Source organism: Humulus lupulus, chromosome 1, assembly GCF_963169125.1.
Source record: "Humulus lupulus chromosome 1, drHumLupu1.1, whole genome shotgun sequence".
Lineage (NCBI taxonomy): Eukaryota > Viridiplantae > Streptophyta > Magnoliopsida > Rosales > Cannabaceae > Humulus > Humulus lupulus.
This window is the reverse complement of record NC_084793.1, coordinates 228,725,828-228,750,784: the sequence shown is the minus strand read 5'-3', so window position 1 is coordinate 228,750,784 and position 24,957 is coordinate 228,725,828. Positions and strand designations below refer to the sequence as shown.

At 36.3% G+C, this 24,957-nt stretch overlaps 1 protein-coding gene and 1 long non-coding RNA gene across 2 annotated transcripts; both read left to right on the top strand.

Annotated features, from left to right (window-relative positions):
- The first annotated feature begins 21,818 nt into the window (after positions 1-21,818).
- On the top strand, positions 21,819-22,934 carry LOC133828824 (protein MIZU-KUSSEI 1). The gene has a single exon (XM_062258919.1). It carries the CDS (start codon positions 21,971-21,973, stop codon positions 22,751-22,753), a length of 783 nt encoding a protein of 260 aa, XP_062114903.1. The 5' UTR covers positions 21,819-21,970; the 3' UTR covers positions 22,754-22,934.
- Positions 22,935-23,510: 576 nt separating this feature from the next.
- On the top strand, positions 23,511-24,658 carry LOC133828817 (uncharacterized). The gene is made up of 3 exons (XR_009891329.1): positions 23,511-23,654; positions 23,835-23,875; positions 23,982-24,658. It is a non-coding gene; the product is annotated as an uncharacterized LOC133828817 (long non-coding RNA).
- The last annotated feature ends 299 nt before the right edge of the window (positions 24,659-24,957 follow it).

The window sequence follows — 24,957 nt, the reverse complement described above, 5'->3', positions numbered from 1 at the left end:
CTTACCGGGTCTGCCTTTTCTGTATAAACTGGCAACACCGGTGCTTTGTATTTCCTTGGTGGTTGGGCTGCTCTTATTCTAGCACAAAAAGGGCTACCACTTCTATGGTCTACCGGATCAATAACTGGCTGTTTTGACAAACTTTGGATTGCCGTCGTTAAAGCATCAAGCTGGGCTTGGATGGCTGGGGCCACTGCTGGGGATGCACTTTCGGGACCGCTTGGTCGGGCATTCCTATCCAGCGTATCCACGTCAAGTATTTCTACTCGACTAGTAGGACGGATTGGCTCCTGCCCTTCGACCGGAGCGGTCCTCCTTCTGTCATCAATGATGTCCCTTAGGTCCTTCTGAGCAGTGTTCTTTCCCAACCGGTCGAACACTGTACTCCGAGTCTTCTCGGAAGGTCTACTAGGTGGAGCGTGCTCCTTGCCATTACGCTGGTTGGGATGCCGTGGTGGCTTCCCCGTTTGAGCTGGTTGATCATCTCCTCCTCGTCGGTTATTATTCTTCTCCTTCGACTGGTTGGTGTGGTAACTGTCGCCTTCATCACGCCCATGTCCATCCTTGAAGTGGGAAGTCTCCTTGCCACGAGGAGGCTTGTTGTGCCCCTGCTCAGAAGGTGTTTTCTTACTGCCAGACTTATGACTCCCTGACCTGGAAGTTTCTGATCTGTGGCTCCTTGAGGGGGTCTTAGAATTCCCCCTTTGGGTAGAGGCAGTGCGCGATCGTACTCCCTCTTCCTCATGACCAGATGGGTTACCACCATTCCTACCTGGCCTATCAGTTTTCTTATGACCAGCCTCCGTGGTCCTTGCCTTTGGGGTGGGTGTCACCCCAGGCACAGCTTGAGCGTTGGCTCGGGTTAATTGCGTAGCTGCCTCCAGAGCAAGTGCAGCTTCGCGATGTCGCCTGTCGGCCTCCTCTTGCTGTCGACGGATCTCCTCGCTCCTAGCGTCCATCTCTTGTCTCTGCTTGGCCATTTCCTCAGCAAAGGCCTCCTGCCTCGCATTGAATTGGGCCAACTCATCCTGGAATGCGCTCATGGTCTCCTGGAGCTCCTCAACTTCTGGAGCTACATCCTCAAGCACGACCCTGGGCTCATTCTCACGATCTTGAACGCTGGGGCCTTCCGATCTTGCATGCTCCCTGGAGGTGCTTGCCCTCTTGGAGGCCGCGGTGGTGTTCTTTGGCGCCATATTGCTTCAGGGACTGTCTGTCTTCTCTTCAGGCTCTCAATGAAAGCACCAAAATGTTGACTGTGAATTTAGCCAACGACGTGAGAACGTCAACTACGACAACCTTCAAGAGAATTATAAACGACAACAGACAGTTTTTTATGAACGAAAGTAAATAGCACGAGGTTTTTATAGTGGTTCAGCCCCGATGATCGGTAATAGCCTAATCCACTTAGAGATTTTATTACTGTATTCGCACTCAAGATCAGATGAACCGTGTCAACTGAGTTTCTTCAGTGTGAGATATTCCAGGACGCAAAAATGGGTTTTTCTCAAGAACAACACACTTTCTCTCTCTAGAATACAGATTCACTCTTGATTTTGCCAAAAGTCCTTTTACGATCCTCCCAAGTCCCTATTTATAGACCTGGGTTCTCAACTGATATCCCCTTTTGATCGGGATATTCTATTATTTACCTAATATTTATATTACAAAATAAACATTCAAAATATAACTGATCCCTAATTTCGAGTGAGGATTGAGTGATTCCCGGATGCTTAGACCAATTCTCACTGAAGTAGTTTTCGGGCAGTTTGACGTAGCTTCTCATGCATGTTGACTATTCTTCAAGCTTCACGTAGGTCAAAGGTAGCATACGCATGGCTCTCCTTGGACCAAAGGTCAACTACACTCGAGGTATACTCCTCCATTGTGTCCGATCGGACACAATGGTTGTCTTCTTTGGCTTAAGGTGGTTCAAACCACCTTATTTGACTCCTTCAATCAAGGTCCAATATGACCTTACACTTTGCTCCTCGGACCAAGATGGTCCGAGCCATCTTCTTCCTAGCATATCCTCGTACCAACATGGTCCAAGCGCTCCTGTAGGCGTCTTACACGATCGGGGGAGGTCATGTGCGATCGGGGGAGATCTTGTGCGATCGGGCATAATGCCCCTTTACTTGGACCTAAATGGTCCAAGCTTCCTTTGGCTAACCAAGGTCCGATCGGACCTTGGTCCTCTCTCTTCGGACCTAGGTGGTTTGAGCCACCACCTCTCCTTGGATCAAAATGGTCCAAGGTACCCGCAAGACCACGTTCGATCGGGCACACATCCTTCTCCTTAGGCCAACTAGGTTTGAACCTCTTCGCTCAACCAAATGCTCGATCGGGCATTAGGCTTCTCTCCTCGGACCAAGGTGGTCCGAGCCACCATCTACTTCTCCTTGGACCTGAATGGTCGAAGGTGCCTCCTATGTGTATGCTCGATCGGCCACTATGTGGCTTTCCCCTTTTGAGTAAAACTTGAGCCTTATTCTTTTTGAACTCATTCGAGCCAAGCTTAACAAGAGGTCCCCTAAGCTTAGGTCCGATCGGACCTACTGTTTTTATATCTTGAACCAAAATTCATACCTCCCCTTCACTTTCTTGGACTTGGCACCAATTTAATTATATGGGTCTTTAAACTGAGGTCTAAGCCAAGCAACCCCCAGTCTAAATACTCTCTTCGATCGGGCGTATTTGGCTTGACTATCTGTCTCATTCCTTAACTGATGTATTGGGCCATTACTAAGCCAGATCACCCTACTGACTCATGCCACGTGTCAACTTCACTGTCACGTCATTCCTTTCAAATTTTTGGGATAACATAGTGGTTCGGCCCCAATGAATGGTAACGACCTACGTCCACTTAGTGTTATTATTGATATTGAATCCCAATGTCGTGATCAAAGAACTAGGGTTCTTGAGTTTCACAAGCCTTGGGGGAATTACAACTGTTTGGAGGATAATCACACTATACGCCCTTTCTCTTAGTATTCAGAAAAAAGGTTCCAAAAGTCCCTTCCTTGAGCCCCCTCATTCATATTTATAGGTTCAAGGGGGTTACATGGGCCAATGGGCCTTAATTATCCCTAATCTTAGCATATCAAGGCAATGAAGAGGAAATAATAATTGTAATTATTACAAGATTACATATTTTTTAAGGAAATAAACCGAAGCATGCGACCAGTCTGGTCGCATCTAATCGTGAGGTTTGATGAAGCAGCAAGTGTTATATTATTTTATAATATAATGTAATATTATATTATTTTATAATATAATATTTTAGATTAAATAAATGTGACATAGAGTGTCACATATTGTAACATATAATAGAGAGTTACATTATTTGGATATATGTGAAATATCCAAACATGTAACATATTTGGTGTTACAAATTCATCACAAATTTGTAACTCCTAAATATCACCCATTATTGTGTAGATTTGTTGTTACACAATATTGAGATGAATTTCTTAAATCCATATGAGAAATGGCTGATAGAGATGTGATTTTAACTCCCATATTGTGTATGGAAGTTACAAAATCAAGTGGGAATAAATTGGAACGTTTTGGAAAACTCAAAAAAATTGGTTGCTGAAACTGACCAAGGGCCGCGGCGCTTGAAACTAGCGCCGCGGCGCTAGTGGCTGACAGATTCATACTAATTCAGTTTTTATCCAATTTTGAACGTTTCCAACAGCCAAGTAACTCCCAAATCTCTATTTTAATTCCATAAAACACCCAATTAATCATTGGTAACAGCCATGGGGGTTGGTGGAATTTGAAATTCAAATGGTGTCTCTAAACTCTATAAATAGGAGCCTAATGCTCACTTGTAAGACACACCATTTTTTCATCCACAAGCACTTGGCTGAAAAATACACCGAAAGGCTTGATAATTCCAGAGAGCTATTTCCTAGAGAGATCCCTTAGTGCTTAGAGAATAGGGGGAAATAAGCTTTTGGACAAAGGTCTTGAACCTTGTTCAAGTTGGTGATCCCCACTACTCTACACTTTGGTTGTGTGAGAGTTTGTTTGTGTTTTTCATTCTTGTGTTCTTCTTATTTACTTGTATTGTTATAGTATTGAGTTTGTAATCTTCTTCTTCTACATCTTTCTATTTACTTGTATTTTGAGCAATTGAGTTGTAATACTTATTTAATCAATATTATCTTGTCCATTGTATTTTTGCATAGAGTTGTATTTGGTTTTTCCATAATTCCATTGAAGCAATAATATATATTCTCTAACAGCAAGGAGCTGGTCGATAGACGAACAACACCTCTTCATAATGACGTTGTCACGTGTCAACCACGTGTGAGAAATTCTTGCCACGTCATCAGCAGCCATTTTTGGGTAAACACTCATCTTTCGAATTTTGAATCAAAATCATAAATCAAGCAAATATTGATCAAGTATATACTAGCATTAAACACACATTATATAGATTAGAATAAAGAAGAAAAATCAATAGAACATCATAATTAAATTAAATAGAAATCCAAGTGACTACATTAAACCCTAAATAAGAAAATTAGTTCATGGAAAAGAATAGAAAAAGAAGTAAGAGAAGTAGAGAAAATAGAGAGAAGTCAAGAAGAAAGAGAGAGAGAAATATCTAAAATAGTCTAAAGCATTCTTTTGATAGTGATAAGGTTATGAAAAGAGTTTTCTAGATGTTTCCATTTGTTAGTTGATAATGCTCCAAAATATCTTTATTTGAATTTCAAGTCCTATAACTCTAGCTTGCGTAATCTTGTAGGTCAAATATCACTACGTAAACGTCCGAATTTGACTTTTTTTGTGAAACAAGCTTTCGTATGTCTTTGAATAAGCTTTCCAACGCCACCAAGAACACGTAAATCGATAAGTGAGTCAAAAGATATGGTCAAAATACCGAAACTGTCTCAGATTCAAAATATCTCAGATTTTTCCAACAATTAAAGTTTGAATTCTTCTTTACTTCTCCAATCAATTCAAATAAATATTTTTTTTATTATTTTTATCTTGATTAAAGATAATATTTCAAATAAATTTTGAAATATTTCTCAAATATCCATTTAACAAATGACAACCTGAAAAATACAACAACCACACATAAAAAAGAACTAAAAATATAAAATAATAATAAAACTAAGGCTAAAAAGTATTAAAAATCTATCCTATCAAATTCCCTCAAACTAAACATTTACTCGCCCTCGAGTAAAGAACACAAAAGACAAACAAAAACCAAACTAAAAATCTAAAACAACCAACACAAATGAATCAAACCAACAACAACAATTTAAGCCTCAAAATTTTATGAATAACATGCTGATGGACCCAAAACAGGTATGTTTTAAATATTTATATCGCAAGCGCACGAATCGTTCATATATAATAGTGATCGTGTAAGCAAGGATGTCGAACCTAAAGAAGTTGTCTAAAATCGAAAAGAAAACTATTTTAAACCAAAATTGATAAATTCTAACATAGCCCCAAAGATTGATGATAACTTGTGACAATAAAATAAAATAAAAGATAATAATAAAGATATTAAAGACAATATATATATACTTAAATTGATAATTTTAAAGAAGATGGTAAAAGAAAGATTATTAAGATAATAGAATCCACAAAATATAAGTTCAATAATATTTATAAATACATTGATTTCCAAATTTTAGTAATAGTAGAAATTAATCAAACCATCACTTATTCAAATTAGATATTCTATTTAAGCACAAGTTTTTTTATAAAAATATAGGATTTATCTTCACTTTTCAAAAAATTATAATTTCAAAGCATTTAGTATAAATCAATCTAATGAAATAACAATGAACATTATTTATAAGGCAAAACATAATATTTTTGTTCTAAGCATTGGATGTGTACAATTTAATGACACATCTTACACAAAAAATATTATGTTTTTTGCACTAATGAAGAACAAAGTGTAAATATGTGCTAACAATAAAAAATACATGATATTTAAGATGAAAGAAAATATTTGAAGAAGAAAATCCATAAAATTTATTGCACAAAATGGAAAATCAACATACAAAATAAACACTATCTAGTTACATATTGTTTCATCATCACCTTAATAATCTTAAAAAGATTAGAAACTGATAACTAAAATAGCAAATACAAACTAAAAATTACAAACATAAATAGGAAAATTTGGAGGAGAAATCCCCAAATTTTTCCTCTAAAATCTCATAGGAAAAATGATCAAAAAGAAGAAAAAGATGAAGAGAATTGAGAGGTCTTGAAAGTGTATAACTTGTGGTGTAACCTCCCCTAAAATAAGCATTAAACTCCCTTATTTATAGCCAAAAAAAGTGTATTAAAATAATCAATTTAAAATAATTAAATGAATAATAATAAGGCAAATAGGGGTAAATTATATGGTGTAATGATGATGTTATAGGGTAAAATGTGTAGAAAAGTTTGGGTAAAAATGTGGTATTTTTGGCAAAGGGGACAAGGGTACATAAGTGAGCTTTTGTTGGGCTCAAGGGGAAAATGGCATGGAGGCTGTGGCAGGTAGGAAAGTGGCTAGATTGGGCAGGCCACTGGCGCTAGGCTTGTGTTGGGCCTGGTAGGAGACTTTTGGCTGAAGGGGACAAACGACTGGGAGAGCTTGTTGGGGACGAGTGGAGCTGCTGGAGGCTGGTTCTAGGCATGGCTTCAGTTGGAGGAAGGCGGAAGGAGGCAACAGCCACGGCTGGGCAGGGAACGGGCCTGGCGTGTTGGGCTTCGCTTGCAGCAGGGAAGCTGAGAAGGCCTGGCGACTTGGGCCTTGGCTGAATGGAGGATTGGTGGCATTGGGCTTGGCATGCTGATGGTATTTCAATAATACCATTTTTTCTTTCTTTTCTTGTTTTCTATCATTTGTAAAGTACCAAAATTGCCATAAATTCCCTACAAAATAAATATAAAATAAATCATAATAAAATATTTTCAGCTATAAAATAAATCAATTTAATTATTTGAAAATATTAATTATAATTTAATTTATATTTAACATTTAAGTTCAATAATACAACATTTTTTTACCTCAAACTAAACAACAATAATTCAAATAATTAACTACAACATTTTACAACAAAATAACTATAAAAACACACAAAAATATATAAAATCAAAATAAACCAAATTAATTCAAAATTACTTAAAAACTTAATAAATCAATTAAAAACTCAAGAATTAAGCAACAATTAGCACATAAAAAGTGGTAAAATAACTCTACAATGCTTATATAATCTTCAGGAAAATCAACTTATGATCCAGAATTTCAATCAAAACATTCTTCCAATTCACTTAAGTCCAAACAAAAATAAAAGCTCTCAAAATCATGATTAATAAATAAAATGTATTCGAATCATTTCATGCTCACCAAATTTTTTCATTACAATCAATCAATATCATTATCCCATAAGCTTGCTATACTTACTAATCTCCACTAATGTAGAAAACACATGCTCAAAAATTAATAGGACTTTCATGTTTTATAATTGAACGGTTTAGGTAAAGGTAGATGAAAAAGTCATTAAGACTCAAATATACCATTAGCATACAAACCAAACAAACCAATCTTATGACAAACTCACGAACCCAAAACAATCTCAAATTTCTCAATCTTTCTTGTTTTGAGAGAGAACTCATACACATATATTTTTTTCTTTTTTACATTTAATTTTTTTTCTAATGACACTACACTCCCCCAAACTCATTTCTTTATATGTTCAATTGAAGTGTATTTTCTTTTCAATATTTTTTTTTTATTTCTCTCTCATTTTTTCTTCTACTATTGACACAAATTTCCAAATATAAACCCCATTACCAACCATCCCCCAATCACTTTTCATATGCTCATGGTATACATCAAAGGGAAGAAAAAAAAACAAAGTTTCAAATATGCTCGAAATAAGTGTCAAACAAAAAGAATCAAATTAGGCTCAAAATGGGGTACCTAGTGATTTAATAAATCAATGTTGGCTTGAAAGGCTCAAACGTTCCAAAGAATTTCCTAAATCATCTTCTTAAACATGCATCATCTAGAATTTCGTCTCAAAAAGCAAGCAAACAAGTTATAGAATAACAACATTTTATTCTTATTTTTATTTTAAAAATTCAGCAAGCATAAATAAAATTCAATCACACAAAATATATCAAAAATCATGATTAAGCTCTCAATTATTTAAGTGGACAAAGTAAAAATTGAAACAACTATTCAACCAAGCACACAGATTTTTATAGCTTTATTCCCATTCAATTTATACAACACATCATTCATTGTCAACTTGATTCACACTCTAAACAAAAACTAAAGAAAACATAAAAATAAATATAAACCTAACAAAACTTAAACAAACTAAGGTATCTACAATGAGCAAAGCAATAAAAATCAAATCCCTTCCCCCAAACTTAATCTAAACATTGTCCCCAATGTATAAATAAAAGAAAAGGAAAAGAAAACTTCCCTGAAATCCAATGATTTGCTCCATTGTATTGACTCCCATCTATATCCTCCTAAGTGTTTTATATTTTGAAACACATCAATGAGTAGTTGACGCCCATAATAAGCGTCATACAAAATAACTTGAAGGTTGTCATTTTGAATGCCAGCAAGCTTGGCAAGATATGAATCTAATCTGTATGTTAGTCCAACAACACAAGACTTTGAGTAATGAGCTTGGGGAGAAAACTTTGGTAGCCCATAAAGAATGTAGAATAGTGAAGGAGTCATCAATTTAAAATATGGATCCACTGGCGGTGTATATGATTGAAGCATTGATGAACTCAAATCAATGATTGCAGGTGCTTCCTCATCCTCCAAAGTCATATTTTCCTCATCTTCATTTGTGAATTCCTCATATAACCCTTCTAACTGTTTTTCACTCTCCACTCAGCTATCCATAAACATGCCTGTGATTTGATCTTCAACAACTTCATGATCATGGATGAAATTTACTTCATTCACCACACCATAATCATTATCCACCAAGCAAGTATCCAACTTAGCAAAATTTTGAGTGAATATAACTTCGAAGGTCTCTTATTCATCAACTTTACACTCCTCTTCCAATGGATTAACCATTGGTACTTCTATAGTATTCGAATAACTCTCACAACCTTGATTGTTTGAGTAATTGTCCTTAAACCGGTCCATATTATCTCCCATTAAATTTAAAGTGTTCTTCAATTGATTCAGTAATTCTTCAATTTCTAGTTTATGCTCTTCATGCTCTAATTATTGGGGTATAATATTAGGATCATGGAATAATTGAGGATATTGGTGACTCCAACCTTGCAGTGAAGGATCCCAATGCCAATGGTAATCAAAATCTGCCATATCATTCAACAACTCCATTATAACATCATGACACCTTCTTAATAAAGGTTCACCAGTTACCTCTGCTCCATAGTTTACCCAACATCTTGTTGCATCATCTAATTCATTGTAAAAGAAAAGTGTAAGACACCCCCTTGAGAAATTGTGATAACATCTCTCCATCAATTCATTAAATCTCCCCCAAGCAGAGTAAAATGGCTCATGGTGTTGTTGGGAAAAACCCACGATGTAATCTTGATGGAGCATTTTTTTTATTTACCTCGCAAGTCAAACACAGAAAAGAAACATAAATTAAATAATAAATAAACCAAGTTAGAATAAAAATCAATTATGTTGATATTAATAATATAAAATATAAAAACCAAATTAGAACAAAAAAATAATTTTGATATTGGAAATTTAGTCTCCGGCAACGTCGCAAAAAACTTGATCGTGAAAATATGATACTCAAGTGCATGCAATCGATTCAAGTAATATAGATGATAAATAGAGTATTGTTCCCACTAAGACTATTTTCCAATTACCAACAATTGTTCTTTTAATTTCTATTTGGCAAACAAAGTTTAGATGAATGAATTTTAATTTTAAAATTATAAATAATTATGAACAAAATTAACTAAAGATGGAAATCAATATTAAAAAGACCTATGGTGTTAATTTCATCAACTTTTTATTCTACTAATTTTATTGATAAATTCTAGATTTATTTCTTCCTATTCTAATAGCAGGTTAACATAAATCGATTCCTATTCTTCTTCAAGATATAAGATCTCAGCCTATATGTAGGTTTTCTACATCTCTGTGATAAACTTAAACATATAGAAGGCATTAAGCATGGAAACATAATTACTACACAAGTCATACAGGTACTTTCGTCCAATATGCAACCTATGTTTATATAATGATAACATATGCAATTATCATCTTTCGAATTTTGAATCAAAATCATAAATCAAGCAAATATTGATCAAGTATTTACTAGCATTAAACACACATTATATAGATTAGAATAAAGAAGAAAAATCAATAGAACATCATAATTAAATTAAATAGAAATCCAAGTGACTACATTAAACCCTAGATAAGAAAATTAGTTCATGGAAACTAATAGAAAAAGAAGTAAGAGAAGAAATAGAGAAAATAGAGAGAGGTCAAGAAGAAAGAGAGAGAGATATATCTAAAATAGTCTAAAGCATTCTTTTTATAGTGATAAGGTTGTGAAAATAGTTTTCTAGATGTTTCCATTAGTTAGTTGATAATGCTCCAAAATATCTTCATTTTAATGTCGAATCCCGTAACTCTAGCTTGCGTAATCTTGTAGGTCAAATATCACTACGTAAACGTCCTAATTTTACTTTTCTTGTGAAACAAACATTCGTAGGTCTTTGAATAAGCTTTCCAACGCCACCAAGAACACATAAATCGAATAAGTGAGTCGGGAGATATGGTCAAAATACCAAAACTGTCTCATATTCAAAATATCTCAGATTTTTCCAACAATTTAAGTTTGAATTCTTCTTTACTTCTCCAATCAATTCAAATAAATATCTTTTTATTATTTTTCTCTTGATTGAATATAATATTTCAAATAAATTTTGAAATATTTCTTAAATATCCATTTAACAAATGACAACCTGAAAAATACAACAACCAAACATAAAAAGAACTAAAAATATAAAATAATAAAAAAAAACTAAATAAAACTAAGGCTAAAAATTATTAAAAATCTATCCTATCAATCCCATCGATTCATTTCTTTAGTTCCTTGCCCGATACACAAGCCAAAGAAGCATTGGATCCGTCCCGCCTTCCATGTTCATTTTCGCGCACAATCTAAAATAAAAAGGAAAATGAGCCTAATGACCAGTAAGGAAAAACTACTAAACATAAAACATCAAACTTAAATTATAAAATAGACTTCAATATTAATGGTCATTAACTCATTATCGTAGTATATGATAAAAACAACTATAGTCCTCTTATTTTAACTATTATTTTAAAGGTAGGTTTAGACACAACTATAATCTACGATAACAATAAAAATCTTGGGATTTGCTATCTAAGCAACCATATTTCCCAAGCGAATAAAGACATAAAAAAAATACAAACACATAGCACATAAAATCTAACTTATTTTTCTTACCAAAATCGAGATATTAGAGACAAGTGCAAGATTGGAAACCCCTAAAACCAAACATTAAAAACCATAAGTTTCCTAGAGAAAATAAGATGAAGATAAGATCTAACCATCAGAAGAAAGACTTACCGAAAATCTTAAGTTTCAAGAATTGAGTACCTTAGATAGTAGAGCTTCGATCTATACCACAAACACCAAAATCACACTATAGTTACTTACCAAGTGTTTAGAAAAGCTTAGATTTGAAAGCTTTAAACCCCAAAACCCTAGTGTTTCTCTTTAGAACAAAAATGGCAGCTTGGAGGCTCTAAGAAGTGTTTGAAAAATAATGCAAGTGATTGAGTGAAAGATCATATTTATAGGGTTCCAAAAGTGAAACTAACTCCCATTAAAATGAATAAAAATGACACTTACTGCTCAACAAATGCCCAGAACTCGGTCAAAATCGTTAAAGAACAAGTCCAAAATGTTGAGGATTGATTCTAGCTTCGGATTCCACATAAATTCAAAAGTGGCACACAAAGCCTATATGTCGCCCACTGTAGGCGATATATCGCATGTCATGATTTGTCAAGGTCCCGTAGTTTCGATCAAGCAAAGTCTATGTGTTTTTCCATATTAGCATAGGCGATATATCACCCCCCCATAGATACGATATATCGACTTACGCTTATGTACTAAACCATGTTTTTGCACTTTTTAAGCACACTTAAAGTTGTTTAAACCACTTTCACTGATTAATACGAGATCCTAGCATTGAGGGAAGGTTGTTGACTTCCTAGGCTTATCCTTGATTATTTTATTAATCTAAAATCCTTAAATCCTTAATAAATATACATGTGACAAATGTCACACTCTTAATTATTCTATTTAAATCTTATCCTATAATAAATAATATTTCTAAGACCAACTACAATAATCAAACATTAGGATAAAATTAATATTTCTAAACTATAGGCTAAACTTATAAAATTCATAACTAGCTCTACAAGTTTTCAAATAATTCTCGGCTTAGACCAATATCACGAAAATTAAAATTACTACAACATAAGATAATACTATCTAACTAAGTAAAATTCTGAGGCACTAAATCTCAACATTCCCCCACTTGGTTAAATATAACCCTCTTTTTTCTAACTCAAACAATATTGGTGTATGTTGACCACGATTTCGGCCAATGACGAGTAGACGTCAAAACTACAATAAACCTTCAAGAGAAAATACGACACTGATAATTTTATAGTGGTTCAGCCCCAATATGTTGGTAATAGCCTAATCCGCTTAGAGTTTGATATTTAGATCTACACTCAAGATCAGATGAACATGTGTCAACTGAGTTTCTTAAGTGTAAATGCAAGAAAATACAAGATTTCTCTCAGAATACAAATGCTCTCTCAGAAAAATCAGAATTCGAATCCTTTCAATGATTCCATGAGCTCTTTATTTATAGGCCCAGGATCGTACAAATTGAAATCCCTCATAATCGGGATATTTCAGTTGCTCTCACCAATATTTAATTAATAATAAATTTTAAAATACAACAATATGCAATTTCTTTGGGATAATTTGAGAGATTCCCGCTGTGGATATGACTAATTCTAGTTTAATTCGTTACTAAAATCTCGTTGCATAATGATGATCTATCTGATCGGCCAACTTCACTCCTTGAAGTGGGACTGGTCGGCCAAAACACCCTTCCGGTTAGGAAAACCTTTTAACTGAATGGATACACTTGACGCCAAGATGACTGGTCGGCCAAAACAACTGACTGGTCGGCCAAAACAGATGACTGGTCGGCAAAAATGAATGATTGGTCGGCCAAAACAACTGACTGGTCGGCCAAAACAGATGATTGGTCAGCCAAAACAACTGACTGGTCGGCCAAAACAACTGACTGGTCGGTCAAAACAGATGACTGGTCAGTCAAAAATCTTAACTAGTCGGACAGAAATTCTACCAGGTCGGTCAGATCACTTCCAAACCAGATTAATAATTTTCATGTCAGTAATATCACAAGATTAATCTCAAACTTTTGACCCAGCCATTTATTGCCACTTGTCACCTTTATTGCCACGTCATCGTATTCAAATTGTGTGGATAACATTTGCCCCCCAAGTTTATTATATGATTTACTCGTATGATAAACTTTTTTCTCTAGCAAAATGTTTTTGAGGTCATCCAAAAGCTTCCATCCGGTAAGTAACTTTCAATTTTGTAGTAAACCCACGATTGAACTTTTCTTTTGAATTCTTCAAGTTCCATTTTTTGATCTTGTTGTAGTACTTCATGAATAAGAAAAACATGTTTGTGTCCCATGCCCTTGAGATTTGTTGTCCCCTCAAAAATAATCTATTGGGAAAGCATGTATATGGTCGATCGATCATCTTCTTTGAGAATCACCAAGGACACCATAAACATGCCCCCCAAGCCGCTCGGGTATGCCACCGTCTGCTCAGATGTAATGGCACCATCACTCGGACACCAGGGCACCATCACTCAGACATGTAGCCTCGGATGTGCCAAGTTCCTTGAGAATTCTCCATCCGCTCGGCATGCCTGGCTCCTTGACATGCAATCTCTTTGAACATCAGCCATCGACATGCCTGGCCCCTAGGCACGCGGCTCCTTGGATGCTTGGATACATGGAGCCCCTCGGATACGCACCTACAGCAGCTCCTTGGCGTGCCTGTCTCCTCAGATGCGCACCTCCAACCGCTCGGACACACGGACTGCTGCTCAGACACATGCCTCCGCTCGAACACGCATCTTGCTCCTCGGACGCACGCATCCGCTCGGACACACACCCTGTTCCTTGGATGCAACACCATCGCCAAGCCGATCGGACATGCTCAATCTGCTTGGACACGCTGTCAGCATCCGCTCGGACGCACCCTCCAGGTTGTTCGGACATGCCCCATCCGATCGGACACAACACCATCATGCTCGGACGCAGCCCCAGATGTGCCAACTCCTCAAATGCCCCTTAACTTCTCAAAAACCACCCCAGACGCTCGGACACCACGTAGCTGCTCCTCGAACACCTGCCTCCTCGGAGGCACCAGCCTCTTCGGATGCACCACCCTCCTAGCTCCTTGGGCTTGTACAAAACTTTATGGTTCATGCATTTATACTTTACTTTTCTTTGTTAACTTGAAACATTCTAAGTCTTTTTAGACTTAAAAAGGTTATAAGTTTTTTGTGAATAGTAAAGTCACTCTGATGTATGCCTTATATTTTCGTATGAGTACTTCGTTTTCTAACTTAGAAATTCTAGACATTTCATAAGTCCATACTAAGTATACTTTCTCACACTCTTATTTCTCTAACATTTTATGAGCGTAATGTTTATTGTCACACGAATATCTGCTTCTAACTTGAAATTTTTAAAAATTCCAAGTTACTTAAGCTTTGTCAAACAAGTTAGCTTAATGGCCTTTTTGGACTTCGAAAATTTACAAGTCAGCCTAAAAATAGATATCTTAACTCGTGCTCTTATTTCCTATGTTAAATTATATACCAGTATACCCCATGTGCCCCCCAAGTGATCGAGGGTTGAAAGATCCTTAGTCACTTGCTATTTGACAGCATCTGTTCGAGCAGTTAATTACTCGTGAAACACATAGAATATATGGAAAATATTCGAGCAGTTGAACACTGCTTGAATGTATCGACCAGTTGAACACAATTTGATTTTACTGACCAGTTGAACACTGTTCAAATAATTAACACACATGCACATTTGTAGCAAGAATCGACCACGCTGCGCGTAGTCTCTTTTATTACTCGTAAAAAAAAAAGGACAAAACGTGTCTAATAACGAGTCTTAAACAAAAATTGTTCAAAAATAGATGACTGGTCAGCAAATAACCAGCTCATAAACCAAATTAAAATAACAAGTTAAACAACTTAAAATTAAACTACCATTCTGAAAGCGGTATTTAGAAATAATATATCCACAGACGCTTGCCATTCCAGTGGTTCCCGATCAGGCTCCGTTCACCGAATCTGATCCTAGCACTCCCGCTCTTGTCGAAGTGTCTGGGCATACCTCTCCCTTGCTTTGTTACTATCTTCAGCCAAATGTGGACCTCCACATATAGTGTCTAAAGTAAACTCCACAAGCCCAGGTTGCAAGGGTGGAGATCTCTATCGTTTGAAGCCAGGATTGTTGTTGCCTCCTTTCTCCTTGGGGTGTCTCTGCCCGGTACTTTTTCAACTTGCTCGACCAGAGAAGGAATTCTATCTCATCTTTGAGGTGATTGCATTCATTTGTGTCGTGGCCATAATCTCCATGGAACCGACAAAATTTGTTCATGTCCCTCTTAGATATCTCTTAACTCATTGGTAGGGGTTTCTTGTAGGGAACCTTCTCATGACTAGCAAGATATATTTTCGCTTGGCTAGTTGAGAGAGTGGTGTAATTAGTGAACTAAGGGTCATACTTGGTTGGTTTTTCGTTTGAACTCAACTTAGCATTCTTTTCTTCATGGTGGCCATACCCGTTATTCCCACGTTTCTTTCCACCATTCTGATTGTTCCCACCATTCTTAGGAGGGTCAGCTGATCTGCCCGGATTGTTTATGCCATTCTCCTCTTTCTCGATTGCATCGTCCAATTTCATATACTTGTCTGCTCGGTCAAGAAATTGTTGAAGTGTTGAAATTGGATTTCTATGTATACTATCCCACAAAGGGCTCCGATAAGTTATCCCAGCGGATATGGCAACCATCTTCCCCTCGTCTCCTACAACAGTTGCTTTATTGGCTTCTCTCATGAATCTCTGTATATAATTCTTTAAAGACTCATCTTTTCCTTGTTTGATATCTGCCAAGTGGTTAGCATAAACTGGTGGAGTCTGGGCAGCGCTGAACTGTCTACAAAACTCCTTTCTGAATGCTTCCCAAGAGGTCATGGAATTGGGCTTGAACTTCCAATACCATTCTTGGGCAGTATCGGATAATGTGGTTGGAAAGACTCTACACTGGTAATCGTCACTTACACCGAGCAGGTCCATTTGGTCCTTAAATTTCCCAACGTGCCTAATGGGATCTGCCTTTTCTGTATACACTGGCAGCATCGGTGCTTTATATTTTGCCGGCGGCTGGGCTGCTCTAATCCGGGCACAAAATGGGCTGCCACTCCGCTGGTCTATCGCATCCATCCTGGAAGGTTGTTTTGACAAGCCTTGAACTTCAGCCGTTAGCATGTCAAGCTGGGCTTGGATGGTTGGTGCAACTGACGAAGTTCCAAGGTCTTGACCGCCTGGTCGGGCATTACCATCTGGTGCACTGTCGTCAAGTGTTTCTACTTGACTGGCAGGGCGGTTCAGATTTTCCCTTCGACTGGGATGGTCCTCCTCTTGTTGGTGATAACGTCCCTTAGATCCCTTTGGGAAGCATACTCTCCTGCTCGATCAAACACTGTACTTTTCAATTTTTCAGAGGGCTTACTATGCGGGACTTTCTCTCTTCCACTACGCTGCTGGGCGGGGTGCAGTGGAGGCTTTCGATATGTCCTGGGCAGTCTTTTCCTCCTTGTGGGTTGTTTTCTTCTTTATCCTTTGACTGGTCGGTATGATGACTTTCAGCCTCATCACGACCATGCACATCTTTGAACTGTGAAGTCCTCTTATCTCGAGGAGTCCTGGTCTGATCCTACCTGGGTGGAGTCTTTTTACTGCCTGATCGGTGACTCCCTGATCTAGAAGTTTCTGATCGGTGGCTCCTGGAGGGGGTTCTAGAGTTCTCCCTTTGCGTCTAGGCAGTTCCGGATCAGACCCTATCATCTTCCTGACCAGGGGGGTTACTCCTGCTTCTGTCCGATCCCAGAGAATCGGCTCTGTCAGTGGTCCTCCGATAAGCATTATTATTTCTTGCTCCTTGGGTGGCTGCTTGTGACGCGGCTTGAGCATTGGCTTGGGCCAATTGGGTAGCCGCTTCTATAGCAAGTGCTGCTTCACGATGTCTCCAGTCAACTTCCTCCTGTCACTGTCTGAGCTCTTCGCTTCTGGCCTCCATATCACGCCTTTGCTGCTTTAACGCAGCTCTCTGCCTGGCCATCTCTTCAGCGAAAGACTCCTGCCGAGCATTGAATTGCATCATCTCCTCTTGGAAAGCGCCTATTGCTTCTTGGAGTTGTTCAACTTCTGGAGTGGTCTCCTCGAGAAAGGCCTTGGGCTCAGTCTCTGGGTTCTGCAATCCAGGACCTTCTGATCTAGCAGGCTCTTTTGACGCGCCTGACTTTTTGGATGCCACATTGGTATTATTGGGCGCCATCTTGATATGATAGTCGTGTGTTTCTTCTCTTCAGGCTCTCAATGAAAGCACCAAAAATGTTGACCATGATTTTGGCCAACGACAAGTAGACGTCAAAACTACAATAAACCTTCAAGAGAAAATACGACACAGATAATTTTATAGTGGTTCAGCCCCAATATGTTGGTAATACCCTAATCCACTTAGAGTTTGATATATAGATCGGCATTCAAGATCAGATGAACCTGTGTCAACTGAGTTTATTAAGTGTAAATGCAAGAAAATACAAGATTTCTCTCAGAATACAAATGCTCTCTCAGAAAAATCAGAATTCGAATCCTTTCAATGATGCCATGAGCTCTTTATTTATAGGCTCAGGATTGTACAAATCGAAATCCCTCATAATCGGGATATTTCAGTTGCTCTCACCAATATTTAATTAATAATAAAATTTAAAATACAACAATATGCGATTTCTTTGGGATAATCTGAGAGATTCCCGTTGTGGGTACGACTAATTCTAGCTGAAGTCGTTACTGAAATCCCGCTGCATAATGATGATCTGTCTGGTCGACCAACTTCACTCCTTGAAGTGGGACTGGTCGGCCAAAACACCCTTCCGGTTAGGCAAAACTTTTAACTGACCAGATACACTTGACTCCAAGATGACTGGTCGGCCAAAACAACTAACTGGTTGGCCAAAATAGATGACTGGTCGGCCAAAACGACTGACTGGTCGGTCGAAACAACTGACTGGTCGATTAAAACAGATCACTGGTCAGTCAAAAATCTTTACTGGTCGGACAAAAATTCTACCAGGTCGGTCAGATCACTTCCAAACCAGATAAATAATTTTCATGTTAGTAATATCACAAGATTAATCTCAAACTTTTGACCCAGCCATTTATTGCCACTTGTCACCTTTATTGCCACATCATCGTATTCAAATTTTGGGGATAATAGTGTATAAAGTAAAGCATCTTTCGATTTAAGCTTTACCTTAGTGAAAGCATTACAAAGCCTTATTGGATGTATGAGTGTCTTAAAGAATGAACCAAGTACTCCTAGTGGTAAAACTGATAACACCTTACACACCTCCACTTGACAATTTATTTTCACACTTTTCTTGCTTAGCACTATCATGGCCATGTGCTTATCTTTCATGAACCTTCCGGGGGGAATCTCCAATTCCCATGAAAGGCGAAACCAGCTCTAAGTTCGCATAGGTGAAGTTCTTACAACATCTTTGCTACCTTTAGAGATGCTTGTTGCACTCAACTAAACTTCATTAAAAGCCTTAGACTTAACCTTCATGTCCAGTAGCAACCAAAACTAACCATTTCATATGGAACTCACATTTTTTTAATGCTGAAAACTATCAACTTATCAATGACTTGTTCTTACCCATTTAACTCTTGCCCTTGATATTCACAAGTTTGGAGTTGGGTTTCCATCATTGGTAAACTTCTTATTCTTGGAGGCTCAGTCCCATTCTCCAGATGTAGAACTTACCAAATCTCTTTTAAGAGGTTTGGTGAATGGATCCGCTAAGTTCTCACTGGTTCTCGCATAATAGATTGAAATAATTCCATCTTGAATCAATTATCTCACATATTCATATTCTAGACGTCCCATTACATATGCCATTATAGGCTCTAGCTAATGTGACTTAACTATCACAATGTATCGAGATCACCAATACCTCATCCACCGAAATTGAGATATCCAATATGAGATCACTAAGCCACTCAGTCTCTTTGCCGATTGTTGCTAAAGCTATAAACTTGACCTCCATGGTTGAGTGTAAAATACATTTTTGTTTCTTTGAACTCCAAGAAATTGCTCCTCCTCTAAGTATGAACACCCAACCGATAGTGGATAGATTGTCTCCTACACTCGATATCTAACTTGCATTGAAATATCCTTCAATTATCATAGAAAACTTTGAATATTTGAGGCTTAGCTTCTCAATCCTTTAAAGGTACCCTAGAACTTTCTTAATAGTTTTCCCATGTTCGATATTTGGATTGCTAATAAACCTACTTAGTTTACTAACCGCATATGCAATATCTGCTCTTTAACAATGAGAGGCATACATTAGACTCCGTAATGCATTTGTTTACTCAAGTTGAGCCATTGCTCTACCATTGTTCTTTTCAAGTTTTCTACTTGAATCAAATGACGTATTTGCCTCAATGATTTTGAGATGGCTAAACATTTCAAGCATTTTGTCAACATAGTGGGCTTTACTTAAGGTATAACCCCTACTATTTCTTCTCACTTTTTTAATTAAAATGCTATTGACCTTTCCAAGGTCCTTCATTTTGAAAATGGAAGATATAAACATCTTTGTTTCTATTATGTCTCTCATCTCATTACACAAAATCAACATATAGACATACCAAGAGGATATAGTCATCATAAGTCTTAGAGTATAAGCACTTGTCTACATTATTGTGTGTAAACCCATTCGAAAGAATGATTTTATCAAACTTCTCATTTTATTATTTTGGTATTTATTTTAATCTATACAATGATTTAATTTAACAAGTCTACCCACTTTATGTTATAATGGGTCATTTTAATTTTTTTATTTTTTCGACAGCGATAAACTAACACATTTAGTCCTCACTTTTACAAAACATCAATGACCGGTGTTGATTGATGTTGTAGGCGAGTAATTTTAAAAGTTGTTTGAATTTTCATTTGATAATTTATGAAAACAAAAATTTATTAATAAAAAATATATAATGTTATTTTATTATGGGGTTGTTTGAGTTAAAAATAATAAATATATAATGTTATTTTATTGAATGGGATAAAATTGTTAGGGTTTTTGTTATAATGGGTCATTTTAATTTTTTTATTTTTTCGATAACGATAAACTGACACATTTAGTCCTCACTTTTAAAAAACGTCAGTGAGCAGTGTTAAGTGATGTTGTAGGCGAGTAATTTTAAAAGTTGTTTGAGTTTTCATTTGACAATTTATGAAAACAAAAATTTATTAATAAAAATAATAAATATATAATGTTATTTTATTGTATGTGTTAGTGTGCAGGCAAATATTAATAAAATACATGTACAATTCAAAATTCATTATCGATAAAGTATATTTCTTTACCTTATAGTATTGAATTTCTTTATATTTATATTTGTTGGTATGGTTTCATGTGAGACCTCAAAATCAGTAACGAAACAAACTCACAAAATTGCTCCATAGACCATCCAAACCAATACTTTAGTTGGGATTACTCAGTTTTCGTGGCTTAAGTCATTTTATATTATATTTGGAATAAGCATAAGACCAATTAAAAACTTAAAATTATTTCCTTTAAAATTATTTCTTGAAATGTTATGGTGAACAATTTTAAATAAATTTAGGACTTAGTGAAAAAAAAAGTGCTAAAAGATGAAGATAATAGAGAATTGTGAAACTACGGATGTACCCCATCCTCACAATCAGTTGAAAGGGCTTATTCTATTATTGGCGCCTTATAAAGTTGGTTTTGACACCATACTTAACTGTGAGATACCATATAATGCTCTGGTTCATAATTTTACTATGCATTTCTTCTTTTAATAATATTAATAATAACATTAACATAAATTAACTTTGAAAAAATAGAACTAGTAAATGGCAGTTGGCTCAGTTTGCTAGCAAGTCGAGCAATGATAATATTGTGCAGTGAGAGGCAGTCAATGTTGTCCATGTGGCAACTTATATTAGTTCATTTCCCGGAAAAATATGTACCGATGACAGTTAATTTATTCACTAATATATTCATTATTTTTGTATTAAACCAATAAAAAAGCCTACTTATTCTATTTCATTCTTTTCCAGCCACAAAAATAAGAAAGAAAAAAATAAGTGAAACTGATTCTATTCTTTTTGGTTATAATATAGGGGCCAATGCGACCTTTACTTCAACCATAATAACATTATTCAAAACAATCGTAATCCAGTTTTAACCTCGTGCACAAATTATGTATACTTTACTTGTGTAATTATTTTTGTCTAATGAATAAGGTGATATCTCCCTGAAAAAAATTCTTAAATTAGTAAATTAAAATATTAAATAATCGACTATAAATATATCGAAAAAAGTTGATCCGAGAACCAATCTCAAACCGCGAACTCATACCTAACTTAACGACCAAAAAAATCTCCTCACTCACTCTCCTTTCTCCTCTTTCTATCTCTGTCTCCCTCATAATCTATCGTATAAGGCCTCCATTAATGGCGTATGACCAAAACTCCACCGATTCATCGCCGTCGAGATCAACACCACCATCACCACCACCATTCACAGTTCCTCCTCCGGCGCCGGCGCTGCCCCGGCTGCCGGTGTCCCTAATCCAACCATCTCAAAAAAAGCGATCCCACAACAAAACTAAGGTCCTTCGAGTTTTCCGCTCGGTGTTTCGGTCATTCCCAATCATATCACCCACCGCATGTAAGATGCCAGCGCTCCCCAACGGCCTAATGGACGGCCACCACCACCACCACCACCACCGGTCGTCGTCGAGCGGGCACCGCGTGACAGGTACGCTGTTCGGATACCGAAAGGGCCGAGTAAGCTTCTCCATGCAGGAGAGCCCGCGTTGCCTGCCGACCCTGGTGGTCGAGCTGGCCATGCAGACCAACGTGCTCCAGAGGGAGATGGGTTCCGGGATGGTACGGATCGCGCTGGAGTGCGAGAAACGACAGGAAAAGGACAAAACGCGGCTTGTGGACGAGCCCCTTTGGACAATGTACTGCAATGGGAAGAAGAGTGGTTATGGGGTGAAGAGGGAGGCCACCGACGAAGATTTGAACGTTATGGAGATTCTCAAGGCGGTTTCTATGGGGGCCGGTGTTCTTCCTGGGAATTCTGAGGTCGAAGGCCCAGATGGCGAGTTGGCTTATATGAGGGCCCATTTTGATCGGATTATTGGGTCCAAGGATTCTGAGACGTTGTACATGTTGAGCCCAGATGGAAATACTGGGCCTGAGCTCAGTATTTTCTTCGTACGGATTTGAGGGGTTTGTTGTGCTGGTTTTGCGTCGAATTAAATTTGACGTTTTGTTTGTGATGATTGTGTAGAAAAATAGGTTTTTGTTATTGGTTGAAAATTAATTAGATTGGTTGATTTTATTGCAATATCTTCGTTAATGACCGTTAAACTGGTTACGTAGGTGCATTTGTTGTTCTTCGAAAATAGTTCTGAATTTTTTTATTAGGAGTTTTAGCTAGCTACGCATTCCAATAATTATTATTGTTATTAATCTAATTCAAAACTTTTTACACATGATGCTATAGTCAGCCATGAAAAGTTCACTTTATTCATACATACTTGGTCTCTGGGACCACATAGAGATGAAGTCGCACTAATATTATGGGAATTAGCATTTTTAATTCTTTTTATTAAGAAGTTTATATGCAAAAATATATAAATACATATACTAATTAATTTGAAATTAGGGTAGGACTCGCATATATTTAATAAATAATATTTCGAGTGCATGTAGTTCTCTACTTTGAATTGAGCTAGCTGTCGATCATTACTTACATAATTTATATAGAAGCTTAATTAATATACATACACAACTCATTCTGATGAATGAGTTAGTGTCACTAAGCTTTTGTGGCTCTAACTCCTAATGATGATCGATCAAGTAGTTTCCACCGCCTTCTAATTCCCAAGTGCTGAGTTGTATGAGTAATAATGATAACAATGATATTAAAGTAGGTTGCGTAAAAACATAAAGCTAAAGCCTAAAGCACGTGGCTTTTCATGTATCATCGAGGAACAAGTCTAGTATTATAAACTCATTTTAGTTTTTGTCTACCAATATGAATTCAATATGGAAAAACTTGCTCAGGATCTGAAGAAGGGATTTCTCCACATGATCAACAGTTGCAAAACTACAACTACTACTGGTAAAACAAGAGCTATATCGTCTCTCTTTTAACTCCTCTTAGTACTAAATAAATATATATATATATATATATAAGTTAAACATTTTTGGTAGAGTATTATTATGGTTAATATATAGGATTGCCTTATTGTTGATTCTCAATTTTAAGTTGCACTAATATTTTCCAACAAAAAATTACCAGAGACGGAAGATGGAGAACAACCCAAGTTGAGATCTGTTCAGGTAATCTTTCTGTAATTTTTTTAATTTTTTCATTATTAATTTTGATAATATATATATATATATATATATTATTGTAATGCGCATATATATATATATATCATTACAGAAAGTAAGAAGAGGAGGTAGAGGCATACGCCTCAAAGCTCCGAGATCTCCAAAACGCCCAGAAGTTCCTAAAGGTCCCCCTCCACAGACCAGTTGAAGCTAAACCCAAAACTTATATAATAATTTATATTTACCTTTTCCTATATTTTATTTTTTTCTTCTTAAAACAATAAGAGTTTTTTTAGTTTCTTTAGGTGATGTTGTCTTGTACTATTCCCAGGGATAAAAAACATATATGTTTTTCTTCATCTTCTTATAATTCTTTGGCTAGCTAGTAGATATTTTCTGCTAAAATTTTCAACTCGAATTAAATATATATAATTGTGTGTATTATTAGTTGTAAACTTTTAACACACAGATTAAATAAAGGAAACTGAACTTAAGGAGTGGGTTTTAATTAAGAGTCCTGATTATATAATCAAGAAATACAATCAGGCAATTGTGTTATAAGCTGAATTGATTCTAAAAGAAAAAAAAAGGGAAATTTACATTAAATACATTCTTTATTACTTTTGTACGGATGAACGGCTTTATTTTCTTGCGGTTTGCACTTTAATTTTAGACCACTTTTTAATATTTGTCAATTTGGTACACAGTTTAGCTTCCCACAACCAAAATTTCTTTCCTGTTTTCTATTTTTTTCTTGTCCCTCACGCTTGCCTGTTTCAACCCATAGTAATCTATCTTAATATATTTGAGAGGAAATTACATTATATATGAGATTTTGAAATTATATTATAAAATATATGACTTTTTATTTTTATTTTAAAAAGTTAATCTCCGACTTTTTTTTTTTTTTAAATTTCACTTTTGTGAGTTTATTTTCTCATATTTTTGTATAAAAGTTAGTTTATACTTTAATTTTACTCTTAATTAGGTTTTTTTTATTTTGGAATGGTATGTTTGTAATTTGATTATTATTTTTTTAGCTTATTTATTTTTTTATATTAATAATTTTATATAAAAAATTTCTTTGG